This window comes from Rhagoletis zephyria, unplaced genomic scaffold (assembly GCF_001687245.7).
Source record: "Rhagoletis zephyria isolate East Lansing unplaced genomic scaffold, Rhagoletis_zephyria_1.1 Rzeph_scaffold_00302, whole genome shotgun sequence".
Taxonomy (NCBI): Eukaryota; Metazoa; Arthropoda; class Insecta; order Diptera; family Tephritidae; genus Rhagoletis; species Rhagoletis zephyria.
Genome location: NW_016157386.1, coordinates 184,272 through 207,726, shown reverse-complemented (window position 1 = coordinate 207,726; position 23,455 = coordinate 184,272). Strand labels below are relative to the sequence as shown.

General features: G+C 34.5%; 1 protein-coding gene across 1 annotated transcript in view; it reads left to right on the top strand.

Moving 5' to 3' along the window:
* The first annotated feature begins 10,258 nt into the window (after positions 1–10,258).
* LOC108358837 (indole-3-acetaldehyde oxidase-like) overlaps positions 10,259–23,455 on the top strand; it is a 95,191-nt gene continuing 81,994 nt past the window's right edge. Inside the window, exons 1-3 of the mRNA XM_017610329.1 lie at positions 10,259–10,810; positions 10,882–11,054; positions 11,134–11,871. Coding sequence (XP_017465818.1) covers positions 10,771–10,810; positions 10,882–11,054; positions 11,134–11,871 — 951 coding nt within the window. The 5' untranslated portion in view covers positions 10,259–10,770. The remainder of the gene's footprint in view (positions 10,811–10,881; positions 11,055–11,133; positions 11,872–23,455) is intronic.

The window sequence follows — 23,455 nt, the reverse complement described above, 5'->3', positions numbered from 1 at the left end:
TTTTACCAATTCGTACCAAACTCGGTGTAGTTATTGTGCTTGCTACATGAAAGCAAAGCGTTGAAATTTATTGAAATCGGACTAAAATTACCGCCGCTTTTCATATAACGGTAAATTTCAGAAATGCTTGAAACTTCAATATTTCGAAATTTAAGGACGCCAATTTACTCAAAATTTATACACACCGGCTTACCATCTAGCGGAAGGTTTCGGAAAGGTGAAAAAACATATATTTAATACTTGCGCCGGGTATTTAATGTTCGGCTCCGCCTGAACTTAGACTTTCTTACTTGTTTAGTTTGATTTTGGTGTTGAAGTGGCACAATGTCGGGCATTCATAAGAAAATATTTTTAACCATTGACAAAAAGAATGAAATAATTGTTGAGTTAAAGGAAGGCGCGTCTATAAGACAGCTTGCTGTGAAATATGGAGTTGGGAAATCGACAATAAGTGACATTAAAAAAAAAAACAGAAACTTCAGAGGTAAGAGTAAAATTATAGAAAAATCTTTAAGTTGTGCAAACTAATATGAACACTATTTGTAGTTTTTTTGGGCAAATGGAATTTGGACTTGATAAAAGGAAAACTATGAAACGCGCAGAGTAGGAAGAGATGGAAAGACAACTCTATAATTGGTTTTTGAAGAAAAGGCAGCAAAATGTTCCTATCTCAAGTGATCTTTTACAAGAAAAGGCGAGGGAGTTGTTTCACGAAATTTATGGCGAAACTGCGACTTTTTTTGCAAGTAAAGGTTGGCTGTATAATTTTCAATCCCGATTTGGTGTCAAGCGGTTGACAATTTCGGGAGAAAAGCTGAGCAATAACGAAAGCGCTGTTAAGCCATTTGTTAATGCATTCAAAGACAAAGTATTGGAACTTAACTTGGAACACTGCCAATTGTACAATGCCGATGAAACAGCATTGTTTTGGCGAAAACTTCCTGATAAAACTTTAGCTTTGCGAGCTGAAAAATCTGCTCCCGGAAGAAAAGTGGGAAAAGAGAGAATAACTGTCCTGTTGTGCTGCAACGCCACTGGTGAACATAAACTTAAACCACATATTATAGGCCCAAAACCCACGTTCGTTTAGAGGAGAGAACTTGCTTGTTGAGTACACCCCCAGCAAAAACGCTTGGATTACGGACATGCTCTTCAAGGGATGGTTTACTTATTCCTTTATACCTGAAGTAAAGTCGTACTTAGATAAAAAGAACTTGCCTAAAAAAGCACTTTTATTATTAGATAATGCAACGTGTCATTCCCCTCAGCTAGTAAGCATTAGCGAAAATTTCCATGTTATGTTCTTACCTCCAAATTGTACCGCGCTTTTACAACCGATGGATCAAAATGGAATTCGCATTTTTAAAATGAATTATCGCAAAAGTTTTCTATCCCATATTTTGTCTAAAATGGAAAATGATCTCACGGAATGTTTAAAAAAGTTTACTCTTAAAGATGCCGCCTTGCTAACAGCTAGCTCATGGGACTCAGTAAATTCTAGCGTATTGCGAAAATGTTGGAATAAACTTTTATACAATGAGGAGTGGGACTCTGAAGATGACTTACCAGTTAGCGTGCTACAAGAAAATTATGCTGAACGCGTAGATGATTTGGTAGGTTTGTTAGTGAATATAGCACCAGATGTTTACGTACAGCGAGAAGTGAATGAGTGGATAGACGACGACGTTGTTGAGGTTAATTATGACAGTGGGGAAGAACATAATAAAAATGCAGAGGAAAGCGAATGTCTTGAGGTTGAACAGAAAGTAACACATTCAGAAGCAGTATCGTCATTTAATTTATGTATTAAGTATGCAGAAGAAAATAATTTTTCTGCTATGGATATAATAAAACTGCAAAAACAAAGAGAAATCGGAATGGAAAATAAAACCAATGCAATTAAACAAGTTACACTTGATAGGTTTATTTCGAAACAATAAGAAGGGCACTACTTTTGTTCAAGTTTAACGTTATTGGCATATTTAAAAAAAAAGAAATTTTCAGCTTTTTGTTTGTTTAATGAATTATATGAAAATAAAATCTTCGGAAATGAAATATAAATGAAAACTTGGCTATTTTTATTTATTTTTAAGTAGGGTCTCGGTAATCCGGACGACTCGATAATCCGCTCAATACCTTGGCACTAATTGTCCGGATTATCGAGCCGCTACTGTATATCAAAACGACAACGCTGGTGGTGTTACCCAAGACGAATTTATACAAGGTGGTGGCAAGAATACAACAAACAACAACCACATGTATTTTGCATCAGGGGCAAAATGCCAAATCTCAATTCGCCTCAAAGTTTACATGTATTTGGTTGTTGCTATTCAGGGGCATGCTGTCAAATGAGTAAAAGCAAAAACAAAATACATGTAAGGCGAAGGAAAGAAGAAGAAATCAGCTGATTGGACAACACCACCTTGTATAAATTCGCCTTGGTGTTACCGGAGCCGCTGATTTCATGGCGAATTTGTACCTGTTGTCAAAATCATGTGTTTGTTGTAATTTTGTTTTGTACTGATTGTCAATACGCGTATAATTTGTTATTGCAATTTTTGGTTTTGTTCTGCCAACACCACCTTGTATAAATTCGCCTTGATGTAAACGATGTTTGCCATTGATAAATACAATAGGGGTATTTTCGAAGTCTAGCACGAACACGGATTGTATGAAATGCAAAAATATTAGGGCTATTCGCGATTCGGTGCATAAGAGCTGACAAATTTATGCAATTGTAGAAATGTGGCATGGATTGTGAGCGACCTTTATTAAACTGTCATGGTAAAACTTTTTTAATCAGCTGATAGAAATGTCAACCAGAGTTGCAATGCATAGCATTTTTATGCTATCGATTTTCGGTATTGCAAATTTTTCAAGCCATGACAAATGCAAATGCGTGTATTTTGTTTGTGTATTGCAAATAATTTGCAATACAAATTTGCAATGCAATGATGCTAGGCCATTTTCACCGGATCGCGAATAGGCCTTCTATTCCAAATTTGCAAGAGTACGAGAGCCTCCTATTACAAAATTGTAGCATGCACGATTGAGAGAAATAGAGATTGCGCCCATCGCGATACCGCTAATCCTCTCTTTGTGAATTTGACAGAATCAGCTGTGTGTGTAACGTAACTTTTGTGCAATTTTTGATTGAGGAAAACCAAATAACGATTTAACTCGGTACGGTTTAGTTATTTGCCCAATGATTTCAGGATATTGTGTCCGAATGGATGATCCGATCTAAAAAATTTTACACACACTTGTAGTCAAGGGTCTACACTTTATTCCATAACCTTATTTTGTAATTTTCGGTCACTAATTTATTAATAAATTTCGTCTGAAAAGTGCACTTTTTTGTGTTTGGGGAGTGAGTTTTACGCAAATATACTGGCGTAGCCGGAGTTATGTATATGCACAAGAAATGTTGAATACCTTTGAAAATAGAAACGTGTTCTGCACAAAAATACTCTTTATCGAATTTACATTTCCGGTGTCAAAATGCTAATTTTAGACCCTTTTCCAATGCTTCTACAGTGGTATGTGGAAGGTTCTGGTGTGACTTTTTACAAAGTGTGAACTGTGCTCTTTCTAGTGGGTTGGATATCAAGACCCAAAAAAAGTGGGCAAACAACTGAATACTTCCAATCTAACTATTTGTGCGTTAGTATTTCTGCGTAGGTTTACTCAATTACTAAAACAATAAAGGCAAAATGAAGTGTGCTGTGGCGTATTTTTTTATCGAAAAAAATGTCACCTTCTCATATGGCAACGTTATCCGATTGCAACATTTTAAAGAAAGAGCACGCAATATGCATGTGAACATGCTGTTAAAAGAACTGAGAAACTTGACAGCCCTGGCGATAATACTACCGGTGGTGCACAAGTCGAGATACAACAGGGCTGTCTTCGTTTTTGACAAGATTGCCAAGAATGCAGGGGCTGGTACTGTGCACTCCAAGGATGAGAAAGACAGTCGCAAGTGCAATTACGTGGTGAAGGAGTACAGGAGGTACCTTAGTTCAAACCCAACAAAGAAAACTGTTGCCGTTTAACGAAGTAGACCTCAGGAGGAGCCTACAACAGAACCAGCTGGAAAAAGGGCGGACACGAAAAGCACGCCCCAGCAAAGCGAAACGTTGGCGAAACGACGGTACTGTGAGGTGGCCATTGATCACCTTCAGGGGCCTGTAACACAATGTTTACAATTGTAACAAGTCTAAAAGTTATTAGTGATTCGCTTGTAGACACAAATTCTATAATTTTTTGTAACACAGTTTGGGTCTCCCCTTATATTTACGAGCCTCGTAAACGAAATTTGTATGGAGCTTTATTTACGAGCCCCTTTATAAATTTACGAGGCGAATTTGATGCGCAAACGACCTCAGTGTTGCCAAAGGGTCGTAATTTTAATACTAAAATGTATGATAAAATAATGAAAATAAATGAAAAAATAATACACGAATAAAATGAATGGATTTCATCCACTAACTGTATTGACATAAGTTTGCTGCTAATTTTCGGCATTTTTAATTGTATTTTAGCTAAGAGTGATAGAGACAAGATAATGGGATGTTATGGAAAGTACCACGAAACAAAAATTACTTCACAAAATCCTGGTTGAGCTGTCACACAGTCACTTTACGCACCTATTTACATCTTTTAACAAAGGGGGCGTTCCCATAAAATCCTCGTAAACTTACGAGTTTTACACGGTTTAAGTCTTTACGAGTTTAAGGGAAATCCCTAAGTATTATTTTACATACTTGTAGCTATCAGCGAAATACTCTACGCTTGTAAATATAGTTTGTAAAAGCATTTTTAGATGCATTGCGATTTGCACTTCAATATATAAATTTTGGGTAGCCTTGATTTAGTTCGTTAGCTCTCGACTAAGCGGCTATTCGGTTAGTCGACTTGTGGACTAGCAAATTTTTGGCGGTTGATAGTTGAATAGGAATTATTCGATTAACCACTCGCATTCGACTAACCGTTCACTATCGAGTGTTCTGAAAATCGATTAACCTAAATTGCTAACACATTTAGTGGTAGTGAAAAAAAATCTGAGTCCCACTACTTTTAGTGGCATTAGAAAAAAATAAGACTCCCTATATTCAATATTAGTGGTACTTGAAATTTAGTGCACTACGCCCATGTCTGCCAGCAGCTATTCAGGCGCTTTCTTCTATCTGTGTTAGATCTCAAGTAGTGGATGAATGTAGGAGAGAGCTGGCCTAAATTTCTGATCAATACGAGATTACCCTAATATGGATCCCGGGACATAGGGGCATCTACGGAAGGAAGTTTCCAGAAGTGTCACGGCAACGACTTCAACCTGGGAATGGTGCAAAAAAATGTGCCGCGAATGGATTACATCAAAAATGACGGAAAAGGAAAAAGCCAGAAATAACAACTATTTTTACTCAAAAAGAAGGTTTCTCCTGGTGTTGTTGTTTGCATAGACGGAACACATGTACATATCATGGGACCGGAGGAACACGTTCGCCACTTATTCGTGAACAGGAAAGGATATTTTAGCTTGGATGTTTACTTTCAAGAAGATTTTGTAGTCGCTAAATACGATGGGATCGTTTATTTTGCTCTACAATCAAAAATTCTTGAGAAATTCAAGAAAATCTTGGAAAAAAGGGGAAAAATATAAAATTTTCACTTTTAATGCTTAAAATTTATTGTTTAGAATTTGTTTTTATCAACTAAAGATACCCAGGATCGTAGGCCATTCAAAGAGCTTTAAAACTAAGAAATAATTTAGTTGAATCGGTGTCAAGATACGAGCGAATTTCTAAAACGGTGTTTTCTTTTCAACATTTTTGATGTCGGTCAAATGTGTTCGGCGTGAAGGCTTTTAATTTTTCGTCACTTTAGGTTTAAAATTTGTTTTCGTCATGTCGTTGTGAAAAACTGAAAGCAGTTCAATCTTCTACTTCGATCTTGTCGGACGCCTCCAATTTATATTCAGTTTTCCTTTGGTAATATAATTAAAAATGATCTCTGCAAAACGATCCCACAAAAGCAATGGAAAATTGTGGCTTCTTAAGTGTACCCGAAAGCTTATCACGGAAATGTCAGAACTAACAAATAAAGAAGTTTTACAGGAATTCTTGTACCACATTAGTTTAGGGCAGACGATAATTGACAGTGCCAACAATATTGCAGACTCATTACTTCAGTATTATCATGAGCCGAACTCTTTGTTGCTGAAGCGGAATATTGTGCAAAAAATTGAAAATCTCTATGAAGAATACGCAAGTGTGAGGAAAAGCCCGTATTTAAATTATACGGCAACTCTGAAAACAAGACACGAGTTTATGAATAAATTACACGCAATGTTCATCATGCACGTGAAGCCAACAAGGAAATTCTAGAAACTAAATTTAGAATGTAAGAAAGGCTGAAAACGGGGGTAAAAATATTCACAGTAAACTGTTTGAGAAGAAGAATTACATACATATATGTATATAGATAAAATCGTAATAAATCATTTTTTTCATGTATTTTCTTTACGTCTGTTAATTTTGTCTGCAAGTTCCCTATCCTGATAAGATACGTCTACACCTTGTGATGATTTCCAAGCATAGAAACTTGAAACTTACCCCCAGAGTCGGTTTCATGAGTCATTTAACCCGTTACCCGGAACATTAATATTTTTACCATTAGCACCGTTTTAGAAATTTGCTCGTTTCTTGATACCGATTAAACCAAATTATACCGATGCTTTTTAGTTTTAAAGCTCTTTGAATGGCCTACGATCCTGAGTATCTTTGGTTGATAAAAACAAATTCTAAACAATACATTTTAAGCATTAAAAGTGAATATTTTATATTTTTTCCTCTTTTTCCAGATTTTCTTGAATTTCTCAAGAATTTTTGATTGTTTTTTCCAGATTTTCTTGAATTTCTCAAGAATTTTATAAATGATCCCATCGTGTTCAGCGACCTCGAAAGCATATCGTCGCTTGTTAAAAGATTGATTTCTTAAAAACGCGAAGATAGATTTTCTCTAAAGTCTCTGAAAATGTTACTAGTTCACAAAATTCTTAAATTATTTAATTTTTAATGTTTATTGTTAATTAGTTTTGAGTTTATGAAGGATTTTCTTTAGTAAAATTTTGTTGTGAGCGTCATTTGTTCACAATTTAGCAGCCACTTTTTATGAAATACGACAAAATGTGATCAACATTTCTACTAAATTAACGACACTTTTTACTCAATATCTCGGAAACTAAAGGAGATATCCAAAACTGTAGAGCGCCATTTTTAAGATATTGATTAGTTTAATATGACTGCATCACAAACTAAATTTTTATTAAATTATCGAAAAAATTGTTTCAATATCTCGGAAACTAAAGGCGATATCTAAAAACTGATAACACCAATCGAAATACCTTATTTCCAAATATATAACTGCATCTAGAACTAAAAGTCGTCAAAATTGCGCTTACGATAATCTCTTACCCAGGCGACGATATGTTTAGCCTATTTGCGCGTAAATTTTCCACAAAATCTACCCTTGCCATCTTCTTGAACACGCTGTTAAATATTTGAGCCCGAAATTGTACAAAACTGAGACTCACATCGCGTTAATATTTGAATTTCGCAACTAGACTTGGTAAGGTGCGTTTTTACAAGAAATCGAAAGTTTTTAGCATCAGCCTCAAAAAAGTAACGACATCGAGTAAAAGTGGGTCAGTCTAGTGTCTATCGTAAGTGCGTGTTGCGCGTTATACAATATTGGATTACACTAGAAAGCCGATTGGGAAGATCCGACAGTACCTCGAAAAGCTGCAGTTTAAATTTTAATGAAAATGTTGGTAATTATTTGGCGTCAGATATAAGAAATAGAATAATGCAATGTTTGAATGAATACAAATTTTAATTTTCCTTATATAACAGAATTCATTTTATTTTATTTTTTTTTTTGTTTCCCTTAAAATCTGCAAAAACCTAAATTTAATTCAATCAATTTCAGTTTCATTTATCTTAAAATCTACACAACAAAGCGTTAAATTCAATCACATTGAGTTTCATTTATCTTAAAAACTACAAACAATAACATTAAATTCAATCACATTCAGTTTTATTTTTCTGAAAAAATATTTTAAAAAAATCAATTCAGTCGCATGTTAATTCGTCTTAAAAATTATACTAAATAATTGGCCAATTGTCATTTTAAGTACATATCGCACACCAAATCAAAAACCGTCACAACTCAAAAAATCCTATATGTTCAGGAGAGCCAAAAAACTGTTGTTGCTGCGCAATCGACGCAAGCAAAACTAAAACAGTTTTAGTAGTATTTTTCCACTTAAAGAAGATAGTGATGAAAAAGAAATTTTCGCGGACGTTGGGTATACGGTTTGTGAACTGTTTTATGGAAAAAAATAAATTTTCAGTTGTGCCTTTTTTTTATTTAGGGTGCGATATATTCACCGAAGGCGAATTTATATAAGGTGGTGTTATTAGCTCAGCTGATTTTGNTGTTGGGTATACGGTTTGTGAACTGTTTTATGGAAAAAAATAAATTTTGAGTTGTGCCTTTTTTTTATTTAGGGTGCGATATATTCACCGAAGGCGAATTTATATAAGGTGGTGTTATTAGCTCAGCTGATTTTGTATATGTCGAGCCCTAACCGCCAAAATAACGTAAGCGACATTTTTTTCAAAATTTTATTTTGGATGCAGAAATATTCCTAAAGCATCTAGATGCATTTCCGCATCAAAAATAAAATTTCGAAAAAAATGTCGCTTACGTTATTTTGGCGGTTAGGGCTCGATGTGTTTCGCCGCACGGCTTCTGATATCAAATTGAAAAATTTTGTTTGAATTTCTACACACACTCTTACAGATTTTGACAGTTTATGCCGCCAAAACAAAAACAAAATACATGTAAATTTTTGTTTTTGTACTCCTGCTATCACCTTATATTAATTCGCCTTGTATTCACCACTTCATTCAAGCTAGGAAAGCTGTTTCTTGAGAATTTCAAGCGTTGCTTGGTTCATTTCTTTTTTTATCTGCCTTTCTTCCACAAATATTTTGTATTTCTTTTTTTATTTCTAGACCTTCCTTCAACACTTGAAGTTTCTCTTTTTTTAAACCTTTCATGTCTTTCAGAATATAATTTTTTCTTCTAATATTTTGTCAATACTTTGAAGAGTTGACAGCACAGTTTGCGTTGAAGTTTGTGTTTGGGGCAGATGAACATTTGTGTTTTCCGTTCTTGGTCTTTTTTTGTGTGGCTGCTCTGCTCTTAGCTGCTGTTTACTTCCCCCTTGTTGTGATACCTCCTTTTGCTGATTTGGTGCAGGTATTCTCTTGCTCCTCAGCAGTGTCTTTCTCAGGTAGGACAGTACGGCTGACTTCCAAAACGTATCAATACAATGTTTGGAAACTGTTATACTGCGATATTCAAACTGTTTCTATATGCAGAGTTGCGACACATTGCAACCATATACATTGCATATTTTAAATATTCAATATAGCAATGAATTAAGATAGAAAAATTTAATCTTACCCTTCGACGTCGGCCATTGTTTACTTCGAAATGTCATCAAAGTATCAATTAGCTTAGCGAGTCGCAGTTTGCTTTCTGTATACGCATCGATAACTTTTACGATACATTTTGGGACATGCCACATCGTCAAAAATTACACATTTGCATTTAGGAATGCGTCACTTTGTATAGTTGCTTTGCAACTGACATTTTGGAACTCAGCCTACTTTGTACTAGCTCAAACACTTCTGACGAGTCCCCGCCAAAGATGACATCTTCCGGATTAACCGACAGATTCATTTGATGTGCGTGTTTGCGGACCGTAGCTATTTAATTCTTCTGATACATCTTTCCATATACCTTCAGTGGTTGCCTTTGTTTCTCCAAAAGCGCGCATACCAGGTGGAATTGATGGATTTATCTCCACGTTCTGTATTAGCGCTTCAACCTGTTGTTTCGTTGTAATTGTCACCATTTTGACGTCTACAAACATAAGGAAACATTATATAAGTTAGAAAATATATGTATATGTCCATAAATTATTAGAAATTTAATGATAAATTATACTCACTTTAAATTTTATCTCGAATATTCCCTTAGAATATTTAACTGCACAGCAACCACAAAAATGCAATTGCCACGATGCACACTTTGTGGCAACTTCAGTTGAGAGTTGAGAGTTGCCATCGATAATATCGTTTCGGCAGCTGGCAACGCAACTGAAGTTCGGTTGCTAACGATAATCGACCCATTAATTTATTTCGGAATTATTTTGCTATCTGGACGCGTGTAAATGTCGTTTAATGAAACGTGAAATGGCTTGCGTGTTGCTTAGCGAATGCTGCAGCAATTATAGCCGCAGCAACCAGCTTCAGACTGCCTCACTTGTAATAAGGTATTACCACTATGTATACGTACATACATATGTATGTGCATACATATTCATTGCTCTCTGCAGCACCTTAATAGTTAAACTTTTAATGATCGGACTAACACCTATCGAAGTGGACTGGACTAAACGTCGAAACGAATAGTTTTTAGTACAGTGATAGACGGCAAACCGTTAAGTCCGCAATTTAAGGTCGGTGAATGTAATATAGATTTCTTTGTGCTTAAGACGTGTGGTAATCAATTTAAAAAATTAAAATTCTAAAAGCAAATGTGTCACATATTTACACACATACATATGAACGTATATATGCAATAGAAAAATAGTTTTTCAACCTTTTTAAATTAAAAAATATAAATCGGAGCAAAATGACCACGGAATTTGTTATCAACGGCACTCCCTACACTGGTAAATATAAACTAATATAACACAAATATGGATATGTAATTGGATAGCAATTAAAGTGTTTTGAGTTTTAGTAAATTTGACTAATTTTCCACCCGACATCACATTGAATACCTATATTCGAGAACATGCACAGCTAACGGCAACTAAATTCATGTGTTTAGAGGGCGGTTGTGGTGCTTGCGTTTGTGCGGTCAAGGGTAAACATCCCGTTAGCGGTGAAACACGTACATGGAGCGTCAATTCAGTAAGTTTGCAAAACCGAGTACATACGTATGTATGTATGCATGGGTACTTATTCAAAATCATATTTATCTTGTTTAAAGTGCTTAACCCTTTTGAACACCTGCGCTGGTTGGGAGATCATAACAGATGAAGGTATTGGGAATAAACATATTGGCTACCATCCCATTCAAAAACGGTTAGCCAAGATGAACGGCACCCAATGTGGCTTCTGCTCGCCTGGTTTTGTTATGAATATGTATGCCTTACTTGAGTCAAAGGGTGGAAAAGTGACAATGGCGGAAGTGGAGAATGCATTTGGCGGCAACATTTGTCGCTGCACTGGTTATCGTCCGATATTAGATGCGATGAAATCCTTTGCCGTTGATAGTACGATTGACGTACCGGAGCAATGTAGGGATATTGAAGATTTTGAATTTATCAGTTGTCCAAAGACAGGATTGCAATGTGCTGGTAGCTGCCATAAGCCCCTAACCTCTTTGGTCTACGCAGACGGCACGCAGTGGTTTTGGCCCCGATCACTCTCTGAGCTGTTTGATGCATTATCCAAAATAGGAAACGACGAGTTCATGTTGGTCGCCGGCAATACAGCTCATGGCGTGTATCGACGTTCGCTGGAGCTAAAGCATTATATTGACGTGAACGCCGTCTCTGAGCTAAAACAGCACGCAATTACTAATGACAAATTAACACTGGGTGGGAACCTTAGTTTAACTGAAGCGATGGAAATATTCCTAGTGGCCGCTGAGAATTCTGGTTTCGAGTACTGCCAACAATTGTGGCAACATTTCGATCTAATCGCGAATGTGCCAGTTCGTAACGTAAGTACTTTTTGTGTTTTGTTTGTGAAATTTTTATTTTTGTGTCTAACAATTGACGATAATTTAAAGTCTGAGATAAGACAACACTTCGCAGCTTATTGAACACCCATACCACTCTTGTTGAAGTGTTGAGTATAGTTGATAAATATGTATGAATATATGTACAAAAATACATAAGCGTACAGGCCCGGCCTTAACCATTTATGCGCCCCATTTCATTTCACGTCATAATTAAACCCATTAATTCTCGAAGAAAATTAAAATCAATCCGGATCGGTTAAATAATGATTATTAATCCTAATGGTTATTAATTAGTTCGTGTTAAAAAAAAACTGTTTAATGATTAAAAACTATAGTTTGTGCTTTACTAATGATCACTAATTGACTACATTTAAAAATAATCATGATATTTTTCCAGTCAATAAAAAAGTCGAAAAAATTAATATTTTGAAAAAATTATTTGCATTACATATATAGTCAGTGTTGCCATTTTGGTGCTTTTGGAGCTAGATATAGCTCTTTGCTTTTCTATTTAGCTCCAAAAATTGGGCTTAAGCTCCTGGCTCTTTTTTAGCTCGTTTCAAAATTATCTAGCACTTATTTAGCTCCAAAAAGTTTTAGTTGTATTTGGTATTACAGTGAAAGCCGCTTAATTACCTCCCGAAAAATGTTAGTTTTTTGAGGTACTTAGGCGGGTTGGGTACTTAAAAGAACCCGCTTAAGTACCCGCATCGGGGTACATAACATAACATAATTATTGATGTAGTTACATCTTCTTGTTAAGTTGGATATATCATTTGGGACCAAATTCAATATGATATTGTTTGCCACTTATGTGTATTTATTAGTTTTTAAGATTTTTCAATCAATTAAAATACAGTTCATTCCCTAACAAATACCATATAAACCTAAGCTTAAGATTTTGTAGAACACTTAAAAAAAATCATCAAAATTTAAAAAATTTTTCTCAGAAGTGTTTTTGAGTATGTATACAGTTTCATAGCCCATTCAATTTCAGTGTAATAATGTGCAAGTTTATAGTGACTAAAAATTACCGTTGATTTTTTAGATTTTTTACCGACGGTGTATAGCGCTGCCACTGAATTTCAAAATATGTAAATATTTTAAGGAATTTTAAAAGAGCACTTAAAATGGGAAAATTATAAGTAAAATGGTAAATGGGACAGGAAAAATTTAGGTACTTAGGCGGGTTGGGTAAATAAGCGGGAGGTACTTAAAAGAGGAATTTTCTTCAGATTACATTAAAAAAATTACGGCGCCCAAAAATGTTGGTTACTTAAGCGGGTTAGGTACTTAAGCGGGGTTCACTGTGTATTAAAATTAAAACTCTGAAATTGCATTGTATAAGTGTTGGCTATTCTTGATACCTTCATGTTATTTTGTTTCGATTAATGCTTAGAAACGTGCCATTCCGAATGCAAATGGCGCGTAAGCAAAGAGAAAATAGGCAAGTAAGTCTTTGCAAATTTACTTGGAAAAAGTGTAGCTTTGGTGTGAAATAGAAGTATAAGCTTTTTTGCAATATGTTTATTTGTAAATGCATACGAAGCATATTTAATTGATGAAAACATAAATTGTTTTTAAATTGAATGTTTACATCAATCTCATAGTAGTATTATTTTAATGTTGAGTCTTTTTGCAGTTTTTATACAGCTAAATAGCACATAAATGACGTAATTCACGTAGATATATAAATATTACGTTAATATTTCGTTTAAAATGCCAGATCTCCTGCAAATACTTTAGAATTTATAAAAGGAATTTCACTACTAACTGCCTAGTTTACGTACGTTTCTACTACCATTTTCGCAACAAGGGATTGCATTCTTTGCCTTTCTCTACTCTTCGTAAATGCAACCGTTTGTAAGGGAGTGTCAAACCGCGGCTGTCAATAATTATCTAACCTTGTATTATTGAATCATGACCGTGCAGTAATTAGATCTCCGATAAACTCAGACGGTGTATTCTCTCTCATAAAAAAAAATAAATTACTAATTTCAAAATGCAGTGGAAAACATACATCTGTATCCACGGGAAAATACCATAAAAGGGCTAACTATAATATGAATAAGCTGCCGTAACTGACTCAGAAAATGAACGAAAACTCTGTCAAATGCATAAGCAACGTAGCGTAGACTTTTAGGTGGCTATATTTTACTTACATGAGTTCAGTGTTGCCACATTTATTTAGATATAACAATAGCCACTATCAAGCAGTTTGCTGTAGATCACACAATTATAGTAACCTAGAAACGCCGAAGAACTGTTCACCTTGCGAAACTTTCAGGATAACCTGGTGTTTCTGTAAAAGGAAACGCTTACGGCCCACTTCCTAATGTGGAACCAGAACCTCTTTTGACCTGTGTTACATGTAGGACTGAAACGAAAAAGTTACCAAGTTGAAAAATAAGTTACCAAATTACCAAATATGATAAATAAAGAAAGAAATTACCAATTTCGGTAAAAAAAATACAATGCGGCAACACTGCATGTGTTACATATATACATACATACGTACGAGGACAAACAGCTGATTCTCAGTGATTTTGACAGAATCAGCTGTTTTGGCGACGTCATAGTAGAGAAGACAGCAGTAGTGATGTGCTGAGTCAATACTTTTAAGTACCCAATACTCTCGATACTCGGTACCGAAACATTTAGGTTTCGAATAAAAGCGCACATAGGCCAAAAATATGGAAAAAACACCTAACAAAACCCGAATGTAAGAGCCAATAGAGCTTTTTTACAAGCTTTTATTTAACTTCACTTGTATGTATGTATGTATGTATGTCCTGGAACTTTGCAGTCAATATTTAACAAACTTCCCGATGAGCTACAGACTTGAAACTTCAAACTTAGCTCAGAACTCGAGGACAATACAATTTAAAAGATGTTTTAATCGCTAGGTGGCGCAGGAGTCGAGATATTTGTAAAACCCGCATTTATGGTCTGATTTGGTTCGTATTTAGAACATTTATTACGTATATGAAAAGAAATTAATCCGAAAAAAATTTTGCCGATAGGTGGCGCAGGAGTCGAGATATTTGGAAAACCCGTATTTATGATCCGATGTGGTTCATATTTAGAACATATATGACTTATATGAAAATAAATAAATCCACAAAAAATTTTGCCGACAGGTGGCGCAGGAGTCGAGATATTTGGAAAACCCGTATTTATGATCCGATTAAGTTCACATTTAGAATGCATATTGCTTACATGAAAAGAAATAACTACACAAAAAATTTTGGCAGTTATGTGGCGCGTGAGTCTATATAATTAAAAATTCGGCATCTGTGCTCAAATTTGGTTTATATTCAGAATAGGTGTATTATCTATTTAAATTGAAATATATTGAAAATTTTGTTTGTTAAGTCAAATTTAGTATAATATTAACTGCAAGATTTCAAAAGACTAAAAAGTAGAAAATAATATTATAGTTAAAAAAACTAAAAACACGCTTTTATTACAAAAAGAACTAAAAAGTATAAAATAATTTGTAGATATAGCGATTCCGTTTAAGAAGAATAGGAAGTTCCCTAACCTGATTTAATTTAACTGTTTTAAATTACAAAAATATGATTAAAGTGATTGATCCGTAGTTATAGTCAAAATAAAGTGCACTGTAAAGTTTGTTGCAGTTTTTTTACAGACACCCCATTGAAAGTTATGCCAAAAAGCTGCAACTAACTTTACAGTGCACTTTATTTTGACTATAACTACGGATCAATCACTTTAATCATATTTTTAGCTATCTTAAAACAGTTAAATTAAATCAGGTTAGGGAACTTCCTATTCTTCTTAAACGGAATCGCTATATCTACAAATTATTTTATACTTTTTAGTTCTTTTTGTAATAAAAGCGTGTTTTTAGTTTTTTTAACTATAATATTTTACTGATTCAAATGAAAGATGTATATATGTCGGTTCGATGCCATAATACAGAGAAACCCTTACTTGTTTGAAGCATTTTTGTTCGAGCTGAATCGGACGATATCATTTGTGTAGGCCTGGGACAGATTCTGTAACCAGTTAACGACAATTTTCGAATCGGTATCGTTTTTGTCGACGTTTGATATCAAATATTTCTAAGTCAACAAGTGCGATATCGATCCGAAACTTGTCGCTAACTGGCTACAGAATCTCTCCCCTGAAAGGCTTCTTCATCCGTCAAAGTATTTTTCTTGAACCTTGGATCGACTACGGTTAAAACTGATAAAATAATATTTTTCTGTGGCGATAAGTTCAAGTGTTTTATCCGATATCATAGAAATTAGTAATGAAAGTTTTTTCTAAACCTGAAATGCATATAATGGCGAGGATTTAATGTAAATAATCGGTATCGGATACCGAAATCTTTTTTAAGTATTGGGTACCGAGTATTGGGGACAATTCAGCACATCACTAGTCGCCCTCATTCTCGCCGCTCTCAGTTGTCAACTCTACGATGACGTCACGCTAAAATTACTCTCACGAATTCTGCTGCAATCGGCGCAATCTTGTATTCTATCATTCTTGGGTGCGATCAGTATCGCACTTTCCTTAAGCAAATGACGTTTGGCGAAACTTGACGAAACTTGATGTTAAGCACATTATAGTTTCAGAATAGGATTTATGTGTATTCGCACGTTTGCATACGCTTGCTTATTCATATTATAGTTAGCCCTAAACTCTTGGATTTTGGTTAATGAATTCAAAAATTAATTAGAAGAAAATCCTTTTTCTGAAAGCGCGAGTTTTGTTTTAACCTTACCAATTTTGCCTTAAGGGGAGAAGGAAATAAAACAAAATCTACATAAATCGATAAATATCGATAAAAATCAATAAACATCGATAACAAAATCGATAAATATCGATAACAAAATCGATAAAAATATCGAAACAAAATCGATAAAAAACATCGCTAGCAAAATAGTTAAAAATATTGACTATAAAATCGATTACAAACTGATAAAAATATCGATAACAAAATCGATAAAAACATCGATTATTATGTATTTCGTTCCGAAAATATCGATAGCAAAATTGATAACAATATGGATAAAAATTTCGATAAAAATATCGATAACAAAACCGATAAAGATATCGATTATTTTATCGATAAGTCCCGAGAATCCCGAAAATCTCTTAAATCCCAAAACAGATCCCAGATTGAGTCTCTGTGTCTCTCTCTATTTCCTTTCCTCTTTAGTTACCTTTACTTTAATCTTTCTTCCCCTAGTTTCATCTTTACATATATAGTTATCCTCATCCTCCTCTTTGTCTTGACTTTTATGTTTAGCACTTTCTTCATCTACATATTCCCCTTCATCTTTGCCCTTATATATATAAGTAAAGTGTTTAAATTTCTTCATTTTTGCCTTTATCTTTACGCATCTTTGTTTTTGTTTTTATTTTCATCTTTGCCTTTATCCTTTTCTTTATCTGTGTGCGTAGTCGCCTTTACTTTTATTCTTGTATTGGTCTTTTTCTAGGTGTTGTTCTTCAACCTTCTATTAGCAAATTTTTGTTAAATTAATACCATATGCATACCCACAAGAAGCACTTGTTTCAGCCCCAACCATTTCTGTTGCACCATTTCCGTGTGCAATTTCCGTTGAATTTGCCAATCTACTCCCAACCAACCAACCGCCGCTAAGGAAGTTTCACTTCAAAAAATTTTCTATGTGGCGGGGCCTTAAGTTATATAACTTATTTAAACTTACCAAGCCACATATAACTATTTACACAGTGCTAGCTTAAAATGTAATTATAAGTTATGTATATTGTTTAACATGTCTGTATGTATGTAGGTATGTATACATGTACGGAAATACAGTTTACCTACGGATGCATTAAAAATAACTAATAACATACGATCAAGAAAATAGGAAAACATACAACAGCTGCGTTTTTTTGTAAACGATGGACAAAAGAACGCTCAACTCGGGTAAAATTTCCTTTTAGCTACTGGCAAGAAACATATGGTTAGTTTAACGGGATTTAGAAAGAAGTTCTGCATAAAACTAATTCCGCCCCCTTTTCCGGCAACACAGAAAGGAGAATTATACTTCGTAAGGGTTAAAATCCTTAAGCGCGGCCGAAGTCCGCCTTCGCAAAAAGTAGTTCTGCGCAAAAATACTTCCGCCCCTTTTCCCGCGACACAGAAAAGAGAATTCAACTTAGTAAGGAAAGAAGTTCGTTTTCATGTATGAACTATTTCGGTTTTTGTCACATGCATTATATCGGAAACTGTGCATATATGCATTATTTCGTTTCTTTCGTATGCATTATTTCGGTTTTTTCATACGCATTATTTCGTATGCACAGTTTCCATATGCACAATTTCAGGGTGCCGGACACGACATCTTGACCAGTTTTGACTATTTTCCTTTTGTTTGTTTAACTTTCATTATTATTTTATATTAAAGTAGTTAATTATATAATAGCTGCATTCCAAAACATCAAAATACAAAGCATCAATATCTTTTATTTCTAAACCTCAGTAGATTGTAATTCCAAATGTGCGCAACCAAGGTTAGATGCTAGTTTTCAACTAGGTTGCCCAAATTAGACCTTTTATCCAAGTGCTGTTTAGAAATAAAATACACTGATGCTTTGTATTTTGACGTTTTGGAATTCACCCATACTTAACACCATATAAATCCACATTTCACACTTTGTAGAGAAATTAAAAAGTTTCAAAACAACAAACTTTGTATTCATAATTTTTTGAAATATTACAAGTATGCAGCTTTGTAGCTTACAGGCTAACCTAATATTAGGTTTATTCGCGTATTGATAGTTTTTAATAACTATCGAAAACTATCAGAACGATTCAAAAAGTTGGAAGAGTTGTAATCGGCATAATATGTATAAGTACAACAAAGGTAGCGTGGAAACGTGTGCATATTATGACGATTACAACTCTTCCAACTTTTTGAATTGTTATATCTCGGAAACGGTGGCTCTTAGGGCAAAAGGATTTGAACATTTTTTATAGATAATTATCTGATCTACAATTTTTGTCTAAACTAATTTTATGATAAACTTACCGTTTTGCTGAAAATCGCGAAAACCCCGTTTTTGTGACTTTTGACCCCGAGTAACTTTTTTCCAGGTTTCGGATCGATGAGGACTTTCTAGATTTAATTTATGATGGTGTTTTAAACAATCCTACCAATTTTCTGCTGGGTGAGAATTTTTGTAACTTCACTCCTATTTTTGGTCTAATTTGACCGGACTATAGGCTAAGAATTCGTGTTGATTTTTTATTTTTTTGCCGATCGTGTTGTTATTTTCTTCCATATAAAACAAATTATCGAGCATGGTAACTTTTAAAACTAGAATATTGTTGTTGGGAAACTTTTTTGAATTTTTCTAATTTTGGCACAAAGTGAAAAATTTGGATTTACATGGCTTTTGTTAGACATTTTATTTAGTCTCGGGGTGTACAAAAAAGAAAAAAAAAGTATAAGTATCTGCGGGTTAGCAACTGCAACATAATGATGAAAAAGGCTGATGATGATAGGGCTGTCGTTGTAAGAAGTTTTGAAGATCTGTCAAATTTGAAATGATCCTAAATCACCTTATTAATAACGATAGCCTTAGCAATATCAGCCTTATTAATAACCCCACCTTAATTTCCAAAGATGCCTTTTTTGTTGTCCATCAAAATATACGCAGTTTAAGGCAAAATTTCGACTTGCTAGTTTGTAACCTTGAAGTTTTTCCAAACCTTCCAGATTTTATTTTTTTATCTGAAATATGGATCTACGGTTATGAAAAAGATCAATATAAAATACCGTGTTACAATTTTTCTGCAAACACAAATGAATCCTATGCAGCAGGAGGCGTTGGAGTTTTCGTGCGTGATGCTTACGACTGCACTCTTTTAAATTACAATTTAATAAGTGCAGATGTTTTAAAAATATCTTGCGTTATTAATGGATTGTAAACGAGTTTTTTATGCGTTTATAGATTTCATTCAAAATCCTTTTGCACGTTTTTGGAAGAATTTTCAATTCTGTTGAGGAATGAGGACGCTGAAAATTTGGTTGTTCTTGGTGATTTTAATGTCGATATTATGCATTATTCTGTCTTTTCGGATAATTACCTTGTTGCTATGGCTAATCAAGGACTGTCTTTGTGTTTCAAACAACCCACCAGGCCAACTTCTGAAACTTGCATTGATCATGTCTTCTGCCGCTTTAAGCATTTCCCACAGAACTTTTGTTATGGTTTAAACTTTGATTTGCTTATTACCGATCACACAATGACAGGTACACAGATAAATAAATTACATAAAAAAAAAAAATTCAGAAAAAAGTTTACCTTCACATTTAACTAAAATAAATTATACTATTTTAAATGAAAGATTACGTTATGAAACGTGGGAAAAAGTTTATAACGAAGGCGACGTTTCGAAAGCATACACGATTTTTATTAATAAATTAAAATCCCATTTGTGTTTCAGCAGCTATTCCTTTACTATAAGAAATCGTGATATAAATCTCAAACCTTGGATTAATCGTCCTCTCGTGAAGAAAATATTCCTTAAAAATAAATTAAATAAGAAGTGCATTAAGCATCCCAAAAATATCAAGCTTTGTTCTCGGTATGTAAAACTTTGCAAAGAAACAAACAAAGCGATTCGATTACGGCGAGATTCTTATTTTCGTAATAAGATATACGCTTCACAAGGCAATACTAAAAAAGAATGGCAAGTTATAAACAGTCTGATCAACCGAGGTTCAGGAGAAAGTTCCGCCGTAGTTACCCTGCGAAAAAGAAATACTGAAATTGTGGAACCCACAGCTGTCGGGAATGAATTTAACGCTCATTTCACTACATTAAGTGAAAGTGTCCCTCTCTCATACAAATGTTTATCGGCACCGGAGAGTTATTCTAATAGAAGTAGCTTCCTTTTTGAGCATATATCTGGGTTTGAACTACTAAAAATAATAAATTCCTTAAAAAATTTAAACTCTACTGGCGATGACGGTATACCAAATACTGTACTTAAACATATTGGAATTAATGTGGTAGGTATTTTGAAACACATTTTTAATGTTAGCGTTACAACAGGAATTTTTCCGGATGAATTAAAATGTGCAGTAGTGATTCCACTCTTTAAAAAGGGTAATAATAAAGGCGTAAATAACTATAGGCCTATATCCCTGCTGTCATCCATCTCCAAAATTTTTGAAAAGGCAATTAAAGTTTGAGTTGTGTCTTATCTTGAGAAATTAAATTTCTTTAGCTCTATGCAGTTTGGATTTCGGACTGGGCTTTCAACTGAGGATGCTCTTTTATACTTAAGTTCCTTTATTTATAAAGAAATGGACTGTAAGAAAAGTTGTGGTTCTTTATTTGTAGATATTACCAAGGCGTTTGATATGATCGATAGACAGATTCTTGCAGATAAGTTATACTCCTTGGGTTTTCGGGGGTTCTCTCACAGTTGGTTCCACTCTTATTTATCGAATAGAACTCAAAAAGTCAAAATATCTGGTAACCTTAGTGGCAATAAGACAATTCACCTAGGTGTCCCACAAGGCTCAGTTCTTGGTCCTATATTATTTTTAATCTACATAAGCTCCATTTTCTCCTTATCTTTCGTGGGGAAGGTTACAGCTTTTGCAGATGACTTGGCAATCGCCTATAGCGCTCCAAATAACTTCGAGCTAGTATCTGGGATAAATCATGATGTACACCTATTGAGGAGTTGGTTTGCAGATCATAAACTGATCGTTAGTAGCAAAACAAAGCTCATGTTTTTTAGCTTAACGGTAAAAGAACCACCAAATGCAGGCATTATGTTTCATTCTACGGATTGTAGTCTTCATAGACACAATTGCCTTTGGACATCTCTAAAGTTACTTTCAACTCGAACCAAAGATGCAGTGCAAATTGTTTTAAAATTGAGGTAGTGGATAACTTTAAATATCTTGGTATTGTGGTTGACAGCCATCTCAGCTGGTCAGAGCACATTCTGTCTCTGAAACAGTACTTTCTTTCAATTGTTCGCTACTCTTATCGTCTTCGGAAATGTAGTTCCAACTCCATGCTACAAATGGTCTACTATGCTCTATTTCATTCCAAACTGCAATATGGTATAAGCGGCTGGGGAGGTGCCTCTGCATACAAATTAACACCTCTTTTGATCTTGCAGAAGAATGTTATTGGAGAAATATTCAAGGCAAATTCTCGTGAGCATTCCATTGCATTTTTTAGAACGCTTCAAATTCTTCCGATGTGACATTTATATTTTTACAAGGTATTAAAAATATTTTTCGTAAGATCTGGCTACATACAAAGCCATGCTTCTAATAATTATTACTTGAGACGGAATCTCCAAACTGTTGCTTCTATTCCTGCCATAAAGACAACACATTATCGCAATTTCTACACTTTTGTATCTTGTAAGTTATTTAACAGCCTTCCTCCTAATATACGCGCCATAAGAAACCTACGTGAATTTTTGAAGCAAGTGAAAGCATTTGTACTAAATTTTAATCACCATGAGGTCGAAATTTTGCTTAAACCAGTTATTTCATAAATTTCCGGTTAACCATGAGACATGTCGTTTTTGTTTAGTGACCCTTCCTGGTCATGTCGGTCTTTGCTTAAACTTTTGGCCCCTACTGGTCAATGTGTGCGCCCTCAGGGTCAGCTCGGCCACTTTCACGTCCGGGTTTTACTCTCCAACAATCCTTTATGGTTAATTTCAATACCTCAGCAAGACATTGATTTTCATAAAAACAGTTATTTGTTATACTTTTATTATACTTTTCAATAATTTTTTAATTTATTCATGTATATCATTATTTTTCGTAGTGCATATGTACATACATTGCATTTTCCAAATCACACCCCACACATAATGGCAACTACAAATGTATGTATGAAGTGGCATTTAAAACTAATATTTTACTTATTAATAAAATGCCACCAACCTTTTTCTTAATATTATAAAATATCGAAAAGTATCCACTGTACTTATGTATAATCATACTCAGTATTAAGAAAAATGAATTTAATTAAATAAATAAAAATAAATAACCACGGTATACATAATACCAGGAATTCCTTGACATATTTCATTGGAAAACTCTTTAAGAAAATACTGTACCTACTGTAAGATATGCTTTTTTTTAAATGGAGATTCTGCGAAACGGGATTTTTTCGCGGTAATATACAGTTTTTTGTCCGAAAATATTGAATCAAACTTTGATTAGGTCTTCCCCAAAAAATTTATATTTTGAAATAATTCTGTTTTTATCGAAATCGAGAAGCCCTGGATTTGAGTTACATATGTTGTTATTTACAATAATATAACCGTAAATATTTATATGAAAGCAATTTAAAGTAGTCGAGGCGTGGTCACCTATGCCGCCATGTACTGCCGCAATCGCCCAACAGAGCGATAGAAATAAATCTATCACCACGAAACGCAGTCGAGCAAACTTCGCATTTCGCTTTGGGTGTGTTCAATTTCCTACATTTGCCGGCGGTGTTCTAATTTTGACAGCGGGAATTTTACTGTGGTGAGTTCGCCGGCATTGTTTCCACGGTTAACAGG